At 40.6% G+C, this 17906-nt stretch overlaps 1 protein-coding gene across 6 annotated transcripts in view; it reads right to left on the bottom strand.

Annotated features, from left to right (window-relative positions):
• Positions 1-17906, bottom strand: part of LOC144597955 (dynamin-2-like) — a 148676-nt gene that overhangs the window by 65733 nt on the left and 65037 nt on the right. For 5 of the 6 annotated variants that reach the window (XR_013547810.1, XM_078407797.1, XM_078407793.1 and 2 more), the window contains one exon: positions 14144-14257. Coding sequence is in view for 5 of the 6 variants with exons in the window: in XM_078407797.1 (XP_078263923.1) it covers positions 14144-14257 (114 nt within the window). In the remaining variant the exon portion in view is untranslated. Of the gene's footprint in view, positions 1-9070; positions 9200-14143; positions 14258-17906 lie in introns of those variants that run through there. The other variant, XM_078407796.1, reaches the window with a different exon arrangement.

The following is a 17906-nucleotide window of genomic DNA, read 5'->3' as shown; positions in this document are numbered from 1 at the left end:
AGAGGAGCCAGTAGCCTTTTCTGTACCGAACGGAAACTGAGATAAAACTGCCACAAATTAAAAACAAATGTCATGCTCACAACGGCTTAGGTATTGACTAACATAGGTGTGGAACGGTATTCCTGTCAGTTAGAAATATCTGTTGTAAATGGCCGCAATCAAATGGTTCATCTTGATTTTACAGCTTTTCCATGCAAGAGGCCTACTTCCTGCCTCGCTCAGAGAGCTGGCTGAAAGATGAAATGACTGTTTAGCATTACACTGAAACATCTGGTACCATTTTATATACAGACCCATGTCTGAGAGCAGGCAATTCTAGCGGTTTCTCCAGCGGCACAGTGCATACCCAATCTCCCTGGGGTGACATCATCCCATATATGGGCTGCTAGGTCCAGCCCACCCCTTTTTTTTTTCTTGTCCTAAATTCATTGCCAGATCCCTGTCTCCTGCAAATGTGCCACGTCAAGGCTGGAAATCACAGTTCTTTTAGAGACTTCAGTGTATGCAGTCAACAGTGGATGGTGAACTTGGTGTGCATGTGTAATTTCTTTGATGGCAGAAGACAAGAAAAAGTCAAAAGGTCCTGCTCCGTCGCCCCAGTGTTCAGACTACCTGTTCAGGACAATACTGTTGTACAGTAGTCTGCACATTGGTTAGACTGGGTAAGGGAAGGCAACAGTAAGTTTATTTCCACACTTTGCAAGGAAGACAGATGAACAGTGCGCCAGTAAGAGCAAGTATTTTTCTTTCCTTCACCTTTTACTTTTTGAAAAGAAAAACAGCAATGATGAGGAACTCTTCCGACAGGAGGCTCTCACCGCATAGTTTAGCAGCTGGAGACATGCCTAGGCCTAACGTTGGACAACACCTGGTCCATGACCTGCCGAACTTCACTGACTTGATCCACCATCATGAATGGAGATATGTGCCATTTGAAAGGAAGGGATTCAACGCTAGGTTTTCGACTGTAAATAACACAAAGGTCCTCCCGTCAATTGAAAGAGTTTATTGTACCATTTCTTACCTCATGATCAAAAGTTCAGATGTGTCGGTGCAATGATCTAATCCATTCTTTGATTTTGTGTCATTACTGCAGCTAATTGTACGAAGAAAATTGATTTTTGCTTTAATGATTTAGTGCATTCAATGATAAAATTTTATATCTATGTGAAATTCACGGCAAATTTTAGCTGTGAATAAGCAGCTTCTGTGAGCCATTTTCAACGAGTTAATTACAATTTCTGAGGAGCTAAAATGATTTCAGATTATTTTAAGGTGAGTAGTACAAATTAGGATTTTGAATCGAGAATTTGTGTGAAGTATTAATTAATGTGCATAAAATGTTTGGGTTTTAATGCAGCATGTGAACATTTTTAGCTAATAAAGTTCCATCTACATTATTGACACCAACAACTCACATTCACCTTGGAATGGTGGAGGAAGAACATTTAAAAAACTGCAGTGTAGTCTCACTGTTGGTTTAAAATTTTTTTTGCACGTATGACTAAAATTAATAGCAGAAGAAATATATTCAGACAGACTGTTTTAATTTGGTTCAGGGCTAAGAAGGGAAGAAAGAGCCATCAATTTTCACAAAGAAAATTATGAAACGTTCAAAAATCAAATCCCACAGATTTGAAATGAGAATTTAAATTAATAAATTCAGGAAGACCAGTTTAAAAGGATTTTTTGTTACAATTAAGCAAGTTAATATTTTGACTGAAAGAGTAGCCCTTTTTTCAGCAACATCATTTTATATTACATTCAAACTCGTTACTGAGATATAACTACAGCTGCTTGGCACATGTTTCAGGAAAAAGGAATGCTTAAGAAATTCAAAATAAAAGGTCTTATCAGCATCCTCAAGGGGTTACTGTACGCTGAAGGCTTATTTTCTGTGAGGCTAAATATGTGTTGCTAATTTTACAATCGCCCATTCACAGTTATGCTACATCATATCCCCTGACCATCTTTGCTCTCCCATTTGACGTGAAGAAGTATTAGTTTCCACTATTTTAGTGCGATAGTTGTTCAACTTATTATTGGAAACACTTTAAAATTACAATTTACATCGCCAACTTAGGAAGTTGCATCATCTGCTTAAAAACAAATCCTAAGCATTCTAAAATTATGTTCCCATGTATATTTGAGCCATTAATCTTTTTTTAAGAGACTACCTGCTCGCATTTCACCAATTTCCTAAGTATGGGAAAGGTATTAGATCGAACCTCACGGCATATTTACTGAACTATTAATATTTATGAATAAGGACAATAATTTTGAACGAGAATCACCACAAAACATGTAAGTCTTAAGACAAAGTGCAAGGTTAGTTCAGTAGTTTGCATGGAATTCAAAGCAACTAATTTTTTTTAAAGTATATCAATCTTTTCCTGATTAAAATCATTTTTGATCAGGAAACGCTGAACAAAAAAAATCTACTTTGGACTGGCGTTCAGAGAAATTAATTTTCCCAATTAGTCATAAATTTCTCAATTATTTTTTTTACTTCCACCATGTTTCCTTAAAAGCCAAAGTCTATGTGCTGAATTAAAATAATAATTGTGAATCTTAAACTTGATTCAAATATAGGAATAATGAATCGGTTAGGTTGACATAAAATGGGAAATAAGACACTTTATAAGTAAGATTGTAGCATTTGCAAGATGACTCTCGTGTTTTAATTTTTACTGCTTATTCTTAATCCTGTTGTCCTGACTAGCCTACAAAATTGTTTATACTAGCTACGTTGCAGTTATAGACCACCCAAGCCTCCAGCCTCCACATAAAGTGGCTACAGTCAGGAAACTCTGCCTTGGCCATTTTTCAAAGAAATACATTTCTTCTGTATCAGGACCAACTTCTCCTCAATTCACTTTTTTTTTTAGGTGCTTTGGCATATTTTTCAGAAATAAACCTCTCTTCTACTTCACAACATTAACATTTAAGAAGAATTGAATTAGCTGTCTGTGACAATTTATTAACACTTGTTAAAAAAAGATTTTTTTTTCTGTTTTGCCATTTACTTGAGAAGGATTCATACCTTGGGAGTAGATTTTAGATTTTTTAAATTAGTTGCTGTAAAGAGCTATTTATTTAATAATCACGTTTGCTAGTTGCACGAATTGGTGTTTTCAATAAGGTGTAAGGAATAAAAATTGTTCAAATCAGAAAACTCAGGTTTTTTTTAGAATGAAACGGAAATGTATCAGTTTGAAAATAAACATGCAATTTCCACAAATCAATGTCTGCGCTCTACGTCAAAACTTTGTACAAAATCCAGGACATTGGCGAAGATTTCATGACTAGATGGGTGTTCAGTTCAAAGTAAATATTTGAAAATATTCATTTCCTGCCCTTCTGCCAGTACATAAAGCATAAAATCCAGTCCATTTTTGTAGTGCTGCAGATTAGGGGCTTGGGCCATCAGTATGCAGTTTATATCCCTATTGTATGGTGCTATCTATTCCGTGAAGCAGTAAATTTGCCTGAAGCCAGTCTAATTTGTCAGAACAAACATCGAACCAACTTGCTTGTGAAATTTGTAGGAAAAAAACTGCAGATGCTGGTTTAAATCGAAGGTAGACACAAAATGCTGGAGTAACTCAGCGGGACAGGCAGCATCTCGGGAGAGAAGGAATGGGTGACGTTTCGGGTCTGAAGAAGGGCCTTGACCCGAAACGTCACCCATTCCTTTTCTCCCGAGATGCTGCCTGACCCACAGAGTTACTCCATCATTTTGTGTCTACCTTGCTTGTGAAACTCATTGGAGCCTATTGATCCTAAAATGTAAATATTGGACAAGTGCAATTGGTAATCATTGCACATGAATAACAACTTATTAATATAGAAAATGGTAAAATCATTCTAAAGACTATCTGTATCTATTTCTATACAATAATAATTCAACAATAACATTGCCCAATATTCAATCAATTGATCTGATATTAAATTGTAGTTCAAACTATACTCATTCCTAAAGTCATAATAATACCTTAAAATATTTTGCAATGTTCTGCATTTATCGTTATCAACTATTTCTCCATTTGGAGGTTGGAAATTCAATTATATGTCTGCATAATAATCAGTGCATTTCAAATTGGTTTAATTTAAGTGCAAATGATTTTGAGATGTTTTTAAATCACGATGCAAAGATTTATTTCCCCTTTTCACTTACTGTATAACAAAACTTATACAATTTGTGCCAGATCCTTGAATGTCAGCAATATTGCTGTATTATTAAATGAACCACATGATAATATATAAATGGTAATAATGCAGTAATATCAAGTGGAATTGTACTGACCACTCTAACATTCATATATCACCAGAGACTAGCTGGAAATTACTTTTATTATTCTAAATGGCAGATTAATAATCCATTGAATTAATTTTACGATCAATCTACATGGTGTTCTTTTCCCCATAAATAAGAGTCTCCCAATGAAAATCTAAATAAAAACCTGCTGCAGATGTCTGAAAGCTGAAATAAAAACAGAAAATGCAGGAAACACTCAGCAGGTCAGGCAGCATCTGTGGAGGGAGAAAGCGAGTTAATGTTTCAGGACAAAGATGCTACAATCCAGCTTTTTTTTGTGGTTGTAAGAATTGTTCGAACAAAGCAAAATTAAAATTTGTTAATGTTTCCCTGCCCCGGACATGCAAAAAGTAATTTCTACACCTTCTGAATTTTTTTTTGGAACTGGTCTGCAATTGAAAATATTTATACTATGCCTAACTGCAATTGGTTGTCATTTGGTGAGAGGCAAGGAGGGAAAGGAGAGGATTGCAAAACGCCAACACCAATTTGACTACTGAAAATGAACTAAGAGTAATGATAATTTCTCCTCTGTGTCCCAATGTATATTTGTGATTGTTAATACTATTCAACTTTATAAAAGTACAGAATGGATCAATTGTTGGGAAAGCTCATTACTTGCTACAAGGAAGAATACAGTAACCAAAGACCCTAGAAATGGCTGGTAGGAGTTGTCATGTGTCTGCCTGTCTACACTTGCTGTGCAGAAAATCCTCTCACCTGTACAGCAGGCACAGACAGGCAGTCGCATGACAACCCAGCCTGACTGCCAGCCATTCAGCCAGAAACCCGAGCGAGGAACACTGAACGCAAAGACTTCTTGAGAGTGATTAAAATGCCATCTTCGACTGTCGTACAATTACTTTGTAGATTTTTCTGTGACGCCTACTTTGTTTTCATTCATGTATGTTTAGCTTTATCACCAATACAGGCGTAACAAATAAAGAGTTCTTGGACAATCAGAAAGTTAATTGGATTGGTTTGATCAGAGTAAGTAAATTACCCTGAAACAACAGCAATTACATACTCTACCAGCGCTGTAATGTAAAAGTAAAAATCTGCAGTTTTTATGGTTAAAACATTTAGACATTAAAACTGATTCTAATAAATAAGTTTACTGACATTAATACATTTTCACACCTGATCATCATAGACAATAGACAACAGGTGCAGGAGGAGGCCATTCCGCCCTTCGAGCCAGCACCGCCATTCAATGTGATCATGGCTGATCATTCTCAATCAGTACCCCGTTCCTGTCTTCTCCCCATACCCCCTGACTCCGCTATCCTTAAGAGCTCTATCCAGCTCTCTCTTGAATGCATTCAGAGAATTGGCCTCCACTGCCTTCTGAGGCAGAGAATTCCACAGATTTACAACTCTCTGACTGAAAAAGTTTTTCCTCATCTCAGTTCTAAATGGCCTACCCCTTATTCTTAAACTGTGGCCCCTTGTTCTGGACTCCCCCAACATTGGGAACATGTTTCCTGCCTCTAACGTGTCCAACCCCTTAATAATCTTATACGTTTCGATAAGATCTCCTCTCATCCTAAATTCCAGTGTATACAAGCCTAGTCGCTCCAGTTTTTCAACATGTGAAAGTCCCGCCATTCCGGGAATTAACCTAGTAAACCTACGCTGCACGCCCTCATGCCTTGAAATGAAAACCAAATTGGATGTGCTTTAATTTCACAATTGATTTAATGTTATAAGCATCCAAATACAAGTATCAGTTAAGCATCACACACCAAATATTACATATTTAATTGTGTTTTAACCAACCAGCCTAAATGTGTAATCATAACATTTTACTTCTTCATTTTTTTTCCTTTTAAAAAATGTGGCACTCCAATCCACTTCATTCGTGAAGAATTAAAACATTATGAGAATCAACAGGTAAGTGAAGTGAGTGTTGTGATTATTGAGCTCCAAAATTAACATTCCTATTCCAGATGGGTAGACTCAACCAAAACTGGATTAGGGCCTATAATCCCGATGAATCACATAACAAAGGCTGCAGACACAAACGGCTGGAGAAAATAGTTTAAACTACAAAGAGAAAGGGAAGATTCAGATGAGGATGAAACTGGGAGTGTGAAGAAGTCAGGATGGTGGGTCAGATTACTCACTGAATGGATTTTAGACTGTAGACTTTAGAGATACAGTACGTAAACAGGCCCTTCAGCCCACCGCGTCTGTGCCAACCAGCAATACACTAGCACTATCTTAAACTATGTACAGACAGGACCCGTAGTCAGTATCGAACCCGGGTCTCTCGCGCTGCAAGGCATCAACTCTACCGCTGCACCATGGTGCCGCCCTAAATTTTGTCACATAACATTAAGCAGAATGAAAAGACCCAAAGTATTGGAGTAGCTCAATGGATCAGGCAACATCCTTGGAGTACGTGGATAGGTGATATTTGAGTTCGGAACCCTTCTTCAGAAACTATAGAATCTTGTGTAAACCACAAAGTGCTGGAGGAACTCTGCAGGTCAGGCAGCATTCATGGAGGTACAGTTTGGGTCAGCACCAGTCTTCAGACTGAAAAATTGGTGACACAAAACAAAAGGTCATCTTCAGACTGAAGAAGGGGTTCCCGAACAGAAATGTCCCCTGCCCATTCCCTCCACAGGTACAGCCTGACCCGCTGAGTTACTCCAGCATTTAGTGTTTAAACTGATTTGGTTCTCAGTCCAGCCAAAGCACTCTTCAAAAAACAAATAGAGGATAAAGACACTTACATAATAATAATAATTCATGACTGAAAAATATAACCAACAACTCTTCTTTTTAAGTGAACTGCTGCTACTTCTGTTCCTTGGTGTACACCTAGTAGATTTCCATCCCCCTGCTAATCTAAAATATTCTCAGCCAAAATATCTTCAAATAAGACATTCAATAATGATGCAGAGTAAAATAAAAATTCATCCAAACATATAGTATAACCTAGATTTCACGGTGCACCCTTCCACTTCTTTGCCTACCAACTCGGAAGATCTATACACTGCAAATTATCAGTAGATAGTACCATGGTACAGAAATGGGGCATCACAGTGAACCAAGTGGCCCAACAATCCACATCGAGGAATGACACAAAATGCTGGAGTAACTCAGCGGGTCAGGTGGCATCACTGGCGAACATGGGTGGGCAACGTCTCAGGTCAGAGTCTTTCTTCAGACCCAGAGGAGGATTACTTTTTTATCTCAGTAGGCACACCTTGAGATTTTGCAGTGGAGCAGTCAAAATGTAGAAACAAGGAACAGCACATGCTGGTTTGCCAAGGACTCAAGGTGCTGGAGTAACTCAACGGGTCAAGCAGCATCGCTGGAGGACATGGATAGGTGTCGTTTTGCGTCAGAACCCTTCTTCGGACTCTAATATCCTTGGCCATTGTGATTTAAGTACAGACAATAACAGATGGATGATAGGTGCAGGAGTAGGCCATTCGGCCCTTCGAGCCAGCACCGCCATTCAATATGATCATGGCTGATCATTCAAAATCAGTACCCCTTTCTGGCTTTTTCCCCATATCCCTTAATTCCCTTAGCCCTAAGAGCTAAGTCTAACTCTCTCTTGAAAACATCCAGTGAATTGGCCTCCACTGCCTTCTGTGGCAGTGAATTCCACAGATCCTCATCTCAGTCCTAAATGGCCTACCCCTTATTCATAAACTGTGACCCCTGGATCGGGAACATTTTTCCTGCATCTACCCTGTCTAATCCTCTAAGAATTTCCTCATCCTTCTAAATTCCAGCGAATACAATCCCAGCCGACCCATTCTTTCATCATGCATCAGTCCCACCATCCCGGGATTGAACCTGGTGAACCTACGCTGCACTCCCTCAATAGCAATAATGTCCTTCCACAATTTAGGAGACCAAAATGGCACACAATACTCCAGGTGCGGTCTCACCAGGGCCCTGTACAACTGCAGTAGGACCTCCTTGCTCCTAAACTCAAATCCTCTTGCAATGAAGACCTATAAACCAATGGATTTCTTCACTGCCTGCTGTACCTGCATGCTTACTTTCAGTGACTGATGTACAAGCACACCCAGGTCTCGTTGCACCTCCCCTTCTCCTAATCTGACACCATTCAGATAATAATCTGGCTTCCTGTTCTTGCCACCAAAGTGGATAACCAAAGTAGGGAAAGGTTGAAATGGAGACCAATTAGGGGCAGAAAATGTAGCACGGTGAACGAAAGAGACTAACTGATCCAAATTTCTTTAAACATGTGTCTTCAAGAAATATTTGTGAACACTAAAGAATTCATCAAATAACTCCTTTATTTTAGAAGATTAATATAGTTTAATGCCATGCAAAAAACATGGCATATTGCACAAAAAGGTGTCGATATGCACAAATAATAAACATTTGTGTCCCGTGACCGGAAACCAATATATGACATAAAAATACTGAAGGCTTGTTTAATAGGTGACAGTATGCCACACTGATACATGACATCATGAAAAAGCACTGGTATTATGGAAAGTATTATAAAATGTAACAAAAGGTAAAATCACATTTTTAAATTACATAAAAGCAGTCTAGGTCCCGACCTGAAACATCACCTATCCATGTTCTCCAAAGGCGCAGCGGTAGAGTTGCTGCCTTTCAGGAATGCAGCGCCGGAGACTCAGGTTCGATCCTGACTACGGGCGCCGTCTGTACGGAGTTTGTACGTTCTCCCCGTGACCTGCGTGGGTTTTCTCCGAGATTTTCGGTTTCCTCCCACACTCCAAAGACGTACAGGTTTGTAGGTTAATTGGCTGGGCAAATGTAAAAATTGTCCCTAGGGTGTAGGATAGTGTTAATGTGCGGGGATCGCTGGGCGGCGCGGACCCGGTGGGCCGAAGGGCCTGTTTCTGCGCTGTATCTCTAAATCTAAAAAAAATTAAAAATCTGATGAGGCCTGACCCGCTGAGTTTGTGTCTTGTGACCAACACTTTGTGCCTTTCTTTTTCATGTGAAGCACTGATCCACGTTTTGCATATGTTGAATATTCACTTGCTCAATACAGTTCTGGGGAATCTGGAAGTCTACAACAGAAATTAATGCACAAATGCAGCAATTTCTTTAAATTCATGAGGTTGACAGTGACTTGCTATTTTCACACGATTAGTAGAGACAGAGATAAATTTCCACTTTGCATCTTACATGGGACAAATTTCGAGATGATTTACACACCAAATACATGCAGATATTATACGTTACTTACCCAGAACATTTTGTACAAAAATTCTATATCATAGACACATCCATGTGGACCAATACTGATCACAATTTGTAACTGATTAAACTAATTTGAGTAATCGACAATCAATATATTATTGTAACTCTCAAATCAATGAAGTGTATCTTTTGATTTAAAGCCAATCACGTTATAATAATAATAATAACATGTACACGTTAGACATGTAGAATTTCCAACCTCTCAAAGGTGAAGAAATATCTCTCATCATATGAATAATTACCAATATTTCCAACCTCTCAAAGGTGAAGAAATATCTCTCATCATATGAATATTATATTCTCGGGGTTGGATTCAATTTAGAATCTGCTGCAACATACAAAATATTGGAGGAACTCAGTGGGACAGACACAAAATGCTGGAGTAACTCAGCGGGACAGGCAGCATCTTTGGAGAGAAGGAATGGGGGATGTTTTGGGTCGAGACCCTTCTTCAGACTCCAATGGGTGACGTTTCGGGTCGAGACCCTTCTGTGGAGGGAATGGACAGATGATGTTTTGGGTCAGAAGCCTTCCGAAATGTCTACTTTCCATTCCCTCCACAGATGCTGCCTAACACGCTGAGTTCTTCCAGCACTTGTTGCTTTGCTCAAGATTCCAGCATCTGCAGTCACTTGTGTCTCCATTTAGCAATTGTTGTCTGGAATGAATTACATCAAATTATTAGTGCTCAGTCCCTTGCTGCTGTTAATTATCATATTCCTAGAGTCTGAAACTGATCCAAAAGGCTATTTGGAAAAAGTTAAGCTACAGGCAAGGAAGATGTTTCCCCTGGCTGTGGAATCCGGGACCAGCAATCACAATTTCAAAGTCAGGACTAAAATTAGGAGAAATGTCTTTACTCGGAAGTTGGTGAACCTTTGAAATCCTCTTCCCCAGAGAGGCCAAGAAGCTTAATCGTTGTATTCACTCAAAAAGCAAATCAATAGCTATCTGGTCACCAAAGAATCAGGCTTCATCGGGCCTGTGCAGGACAATAACACTGAGTAGAAGATCAGTCGTGATCCTAATGAAAGGCAGGCTCTAAAAGTCGGAAATCCGATTTCCTCCCATTTCCTATGACTTTACACTTATATTATGTGTTATACAACATTTAAAAGAAATTTGGACAGGTACATTGATCGGAAAGGTTTAGATGGATGTGGGTCAAATGCTGGCAGGTGAGACTAGTGTAGATGGGGCAGCATGGGTAGGTTGGGCAGAAGGGCCTGTTTCCATGGCGGATGATTTTAACTGCTTCCACTAACATGCATTTGTGTTTATTTGGCAGTTACTTTTATTTTATTATTGATAATTTTACAAAACAAATACTCTGGCAATATTACCGGAAAAGAAATAAAATTATTACAGATGTATGAAATCCTAATCTCGTAAATATACTTTTATTAGTTTATCTTAGAATGTCAGTATAATTGAATTGATTGATTGAAAGATACAGCATGGAAACAGGGTCTTTGGCCAACCGAGTCCACACCGACCAATCATCATCTGTTCACACTGGTTCTATGTTATCCCACTTTCACATCCACCGGGTGGCATCGCAATGGCTGTCTCGTCCTTTTCCCTCTTTGTTGTTTTTTAGTATGTGTTAAGTGTGTGTTTTAGTGTTCTTTAGCTTGTTTTATGTGGGGGTGGGGGAGGGGGTGGGGGAAACTTTTTTAAATCTCTTACCTCGACGGAGATGCGATTTTTTTCCCGCATCGTATTTCCGTCCGCACTGCGGCCTAACATCGAGGAGCTGGCGGCCTCTTGCTGGGGATCGACTTTTGGAGCTCCAACTGCGGGCGCCTGCGGACTTTAACATCGTGGAGCTGCGGTCCCTGTTGGGGACCGACTTTGGGAGCTCCAACCGCAGGAGCTTTGACGACCACGACGTGGGGGCTACGATTCACCGGCTGCGGGAGCTTCGATCGCCCCGACCGCGGGAGAATAAAGAGTGAAGAAGATTTGACTTTATTGCCTTCCATCACAGTGAGGAACCCGCTGTGGTGGATGTTAATGGTAACTTTTATGTAGTTGTGTGTCTTTTTGCTTTTTTTAGTATGACTGTATGGTAAATTGAGTTTCACTATGCCTTAATTGGTACACATGACAATAAAAGACCTTTGAACCTTTTTGAACCTGACTCCCTTCGCACTGGTGGCAATTTACAGAGGCCAATTAACCTACAAACCCGCACATCTTTGAGACCTGGACGAATCCCACACGGCCACAGGGAGATCTCTACAAAAACAACACCCGAGGTCAGGATTGAACCCAGGAGTCTGGTGTGGTGATGCAACACCTCTCTCTACCTGCTGCACCACTGTACTGCCACTTACAAAGAGTTGAGTTGTTAGAAAAGTAATATTTCCCCACTTTTGTACCAAGGATTTGCTCACATTAAAGATATCGCATATCTTTTGTTCACCATTCTATTCTTTACACAGACATATTTTTTAACCTCCTGCAGACAAATTTCCTAAAGATTTCATTTAAAATTACATTACATTCTTGGACTTTCAGCTTGAGACTGAGAAATGTCAAGCAACAATTGTGGTTCACAGCTGCCTGGGAATCCAACCTCCCAGATGAGCAAGTCTCACCATCTCCCTTTGGAGGTGAGGAAGTCTCACCATCTCCCTTCAATACCCTGAACGGTATTTCCGATTATCAAGGTGTTGGTGATCACATTAATCAGAGGAGGGGCCGGTCACATAACAAGGCGTTGAAAGGTTATTGTGATAGAATCACCAAAGCTATGGTCTTAGAATCACAGAGTCATACAGCATGGACAGAGGCCCTTCAGTCCGTCATGATCATGCTAATCATCAGTTACCCATCTATGCGACAAAGTGCTGGAATAAAGACACGTCTGTATTTTGTGTTGTAAACCAAAAATCTGTAGTTCCTTGTGTCTACATCCATCGATACTAATTCTATTGACCAGCACTTTGGCCAACAGCCTTTCATGCCTTGGCAATTCAAGTACTGGTCCAAACAGACGTTGAATGTTGTGAGCGTACTCGCCTCCACAAATTACTGAAGGTTTAGGAGGTGTGAGGAGCAGCATAGACTATTCCAAAGGTCCAAAGGAATGTTTATTGTCACGTGTACCAATTAAGGTGCAACTCATAAGTTGTATATTTGTTAAAATGGTAAACGTTTCAAGCCCCATGTTCCAACAGGATCTTTAAAGCCAATCCCAAAAGAGCAGCCATTGATGCGGAAACAGGACATTTCCATGATCCACACCACACAGATATCCTTGTAACTTTGAGTGAATTTACAAATACACTAAATCTGGAGATCTTCTGGATCAGTTCTCATTGTGAAGATGTGCCATTAGGAACCAAGTTAAGGCCGTCTTTAAAAGACAAAAAGTGCTGGAGTAACTCAGTGGGTCAGGTAACATCCCTAAAGAACATAATGTAGATAGGTGATGTTTTGGGTCAGGACCATTCTTCAGGACCCAACCCGAAACAACACATATCTATTTTCTCCATAGGTGCTGTCTGACCCACTGACTTACTCTAGCACTCTGTCTTTTTTTGTAAACCAGCATCTGCAGTTCCTTGTTTCGACATTAAGGCCGCCTTTAATTTATTTCATAGAGGAAATCACAAATAGCAGGAAATAGACCTGCATCCTATTTATCTGAACAAATCTGATTTAATAAACAGAAAATGCTGGAATAACTCAGGTCAGGCAGCATCTCAGGAGAGAAGGAATGGGTGACGTTTCGGGTCGAGACCCTTCTTCAGACTGAAGAAGGGTCTCAGCCCGAAACGTCACCCATTCCTTCTCTCCTGAGATGCTGCCTGATCTGCTGAGTTACTCCAACATTTTGTGAAATAAATACCTTCGATTTGTACCAGCATCTGCAGTTATTTTCTTACATGATTCAATAAACAAGTAGCCTTTTAAACGCATCACAGTGGTTCCACACAAGCTGCTCCCTGACTGTCATAAACAGGTAGTCAGCAACACCCCAGGGAAAGAAGTAATTCAACAATGATATTAAACAAAACTTACAACTTTCTGGGTTTTTTTCTCACTTCAAATGAAGAGCAACTCATGCCTTATTGCATTTACTCTGGTGGTGAAGCTGAGATTCTGAATCTGGTTCCTGCAGAACTGTGGTGATGAATCCACAACCGACATAACACATGGCAAACTTTGATGAATTAAAGCATTACTGTAAATTCTATGTACCAGCACCCTTTGAGTTTAGTTTAGAGATACAGGCCTTTTAGCCCACCGAGTCCGCGCCGACCAGCGATCATCATACTCTAGCACTATCCGACACACTAGGGACAATTTACAATCTTTACAGGAGCCAATTAATCTACAAACCTGTATGTCTTTGGAGTGTGGGAGGAAACTGAAGCACCCGTAGAAAACCCACTCGGTCATGGGGAGAACGTACAAACTCCGTCCAGAAAGCACCCGTAGTCAGGATCAAACCCTGATCGGTCTCTGTTGCTGTAAAGCAGCAACTCTACCACTGCCTCCTATCACTATAATGACTGCAATGAGATATAGCGTTACATGGGAACACATACACCTTTTTACACCCAGATTACCTCTTACCTCGTCATCCTTATACCAACAGAGACTTTCTGTTGTCAGCACAAACCAATATTCCTTGGCACCTCCTTTCATGATGCTGATATTGCCGATGGTGAGCCAACCTTTTCTGACTACCTACAGGAAAATAAAGATAGACAAATGGACAAAATACTTTGTTTAAAGCATGATTTCTAGTTATTCATCAACTTGAATAAGTATAAATGGACTCATATGCTTCAAAATCAACACCAATACCTTGCTTTTATTTTTCTTTGCATTAGTACCATGGAAACATGTACAGCCCTTGGTGTCAACTCATTTTAAAATGAGAATGGAATCTCAAAAGTAGTGGTATCACAATTATCTGCTGTACAAATGAGAATGCGACAGCGGATTTACCACACAAATGATGATATTTATTTCACAGTACATTATATATTGATGTAATTGTGAGCATGTATGGATGCAATCATGAGGTCCATGTACTCTAGCATGCAAGAAGAACCCAACATAATTATTCACCCCATGGGAAGTTAACAGTGAGATCTTATACTGTTCCTTGAACTGTAAGTGAGGTTACAGTGAGAAACGGTAAGAAAGTGATGCTGTGAGTTTAAAGACAGCATTGATATTGCTGCTATGTACTGCTACACTGCCAACAAAGTGTAGCATATGAGAATAGGCACAAAATGCTGGAGTAATTTGACGGGTCAGGCAGCATCTCTGGAGAGAAGAAATGGGTGATGTTTCAGGTCGAGACCCTTCTTCAGACTGACGACTCTGTGATTCTTGCAATATTCAGCTCCCTTGTAGAAAATAAGTTACTGTACTTCAGGGTTTGTACACTTGGAACAGCAAAAAATTCAAGGACTTTTCAAGGACTTTCAAGGTCCAAAAATCCCATTTTCAAGGACCAAAATCCGGCAAATATTGATGGTTTTTCCCCTTTTTTTTCTGTATACGTAAGAAAATACTGTGTTCAAAACTGTTAATTTGGTGTATATATGGTTAATTAGTCAAATCTACAATGATTTTGTAGGTTTCTTTGTTTTATGTGGCGAGTTCCCCTCATCTCTCCCCGACTCTTTAACTTGTCCCGGAGCCGTGGCAGAAGCTGCCGGCGAAGGTTCACCGGAGAGCCGGGACAAGGCGAGAGATCGCAGCGCCCCCTCGCAAACAACAAACTCAAGGAAACTTCCCTCCTCGCCACCGCTCAACCTGAGGTTGCGGGGCTTTTGAACAACAACTACAACACTTGTGTTTGTTCTTATTTTGATGTGCTAGAGGGAGACAGGGCCGGGGAAGAGAGTGGAGGAGCGGCGCAGATCTTGCTGGCGTTGGCAGAGAGAGGGGAGAGCGGGGGGGGGGGGGGGGGGAGAGAGAGAGAGGGGAGAGAGGGAATGGGGGAGAGAGAGAGGGGGTAGAGAGAGAATGGGGGGAGAGAGAGTGGGGGAGAGAGTCGGGGTAGAGGGAGCAGCGGGTGAGAGCGGGAGCGTGGTGAGGGGGAGGGTGTCAGAGGGTCCGGTGAAGGAGCGCCGCCACTTGTGGGGGCTGCTCCCTCCCTCTCTCTCTCCTCTCTCTCTTTCTCCCAGCACGATCTGCGCTGCTCCTCCGCTCTCTTCCCCGGCACCGTCTCCCCCTAGCGCAGCGAAATAAGAACAAACACAAATGTTGTAGTTGTTGTTCCGGGGTGAGCGACGGCCGGGAGGAGGGAAAATAAGCGACAAAGACAAACATGTCTAACGTTTCCCGACTTTTAATAAAAATACGCATTATAAACGATGAAAAAACGCCACATTACTCTGCATGAATTAATACTTTTCTCATAAAATTTAAATTTTCAAGGACTTTCAAAGACCTATATTAAATCCAAGGACTTTCAAGGCCTTGAAAAACAGAGTTTCAAATTCCAAGACTTTCAATGACTTTCAAGGACCGTACGACTTTCAAGCCCTGGTACTTACTCTTTCTGAAATAAAAATATTCAGTCGCTAGATCAACCTTGCTTTTGCTCATTTAAAACATCGAAATAGTCACGTGTCCTCAGATGAATCATTCAAATGATTCAATAACAATTTTTTCAAAGCATTCATTTTATTATTTATTTCAGTTCCAACAATTTTTCAGTGTGTACATGACAGTGACATTTTTAGAAAAATTACATTCTGTAACATCACAACCAAGAAAGCCTAATCAAGAATCAAGAGTGTTATATTGTCATATTCACTGGAATTTAGAAGGATGAGAGAGGATTTTAGATTTAGATTTAGATTTAGAGATACAGCGCAGAAACAGGCCCTTCGGCCCACCGGGTCCGCGCCGCCCAGCGGTCCCCGCACATTAACACCATCCTACACCCACTAGGGACAATTTTTACATTTGCTCAGCCAATTAACCTACATACCTGCACGTCTTTGGAGTGTGGGAGGAAACCGAAGATCTCGGAGAAAACCAACGCCGGTCACGGGGAGAATGTGCAAACTCCGTACAGACGGCGCCCGTAGTCGGGATCGAACCTGAGTCTCCGGCGCTGCATTTGCTGTAAGGCAGCAATTCTACCGATGCACCCATTATAATCTTTTATAAACATATAACATTCTTAAGGGATAGGATAGGCTACATGCAGGAAAAATGTTCCCAAATGTTGGGGGTGTCCAGAACCAGGGGTCACAGTGTAAGAGAAAGGGGTAGGCCATTTAGGTCGGAGATGAGGAAAAGAGTTTTCACCCAGAGAGTTGTGAATCTGTGGAATTCTCTGTCACAGAAGGCAGAGGAGGCCAATTCACTGGATGTTTTCAAGACAGAGTTAAGGATCCTGTCCCAGTTAGGCATTTTTTAGGCGACTGCTGGCGACTGCAATAGTCGCAGCAGTTCACCACAAAACTGGCAACTGGACCCCACTACGACAATGTCTACGACAAGCTACAACAACCTACCACCTCGTCAATGTCAAACTATGGCAGGCCAAATACTGAAGTACTGAGTTACTCAGGCTGAGTAAACCAGTACTTTAAATCTTTTTTTTGTTGTAAATCAGCATCTGTAGTGTGTTTATGTTTCCTAAGTACTGGAGCTGGTGTCCCAAAGAATCAACTCCACAGTGAGGAGAGAAAATAGGGAAAATAACCTATGAATTAGAGGTAAACTTCAATATATTGTGCGTTATTTTGTTAAAACATTGGCTATATATTGTATTTGTGCAAATAGTACATTCATTAATTCATTACTAATAGGATTCAGAACTGTAAAAATGGCTTGTGTTATATGTTGGCATACCATTTCTGTTAACAATGAGGCCAAGATAAATGATCACCTACACTTAGATTGCTGTCTAAATCTGTTCATCAGCGCAGCGGTAGAGTTGCTGCCTTACAGCAAATGCAACACCAGAGACCCGAGTTCGATCCCGACTACGGGCGCCGTCTGTACGGAGTTTGTACGCTCTCCCTGTGACCTGCGTGGGTTTTCTCCGAGATCTTCGGTTTCCTCCCACACTCCAAAGACGTACAGGTTTGTAGGTTAATTGGCTTGGTAAATGTAAAAATTGTCCCTAATGTGTGTAGGATAGTGCTAATGTGTGGGGATCGCTGGTCTCTAAACTAAACTAAACTAAATATAGGTTATCCCGGTATTATTGTCAACGCCCTAGGAAATAAAGCCCATCCAGCCTAGATCTGTTCACCTGCTAAATCTACCTATCCCGAAACCAATGTGATCTGGGTGAAAACCATGAGATTATAACTTACACAAATCTGTTTTTCCAATGCACCCCACAGTAGAACTC

Source organism: Rhinoraja longicauda, chromosome 11 (assembly GCF_053455715.1).
Source record: "Rhinoraja longicauda isolate Sanriku21f chromosome 11, sRhiLon1.1, whole genome shotgun sequence".
In the NCBI taxonomy this organism is placed as follows: domain Eukaryota; kingdom Metazoa; phylum Chordata; class Chondrichthyes; order Rajiformes; family Arhynchobatidae; genus Rhinoraja; species Rhinoraja longicauda.
The sequence above is the reverse complement of the archived record's forward strand: the minus strand, read 5'-3'. Positions and strand labels throughout refer to the sequence as shown.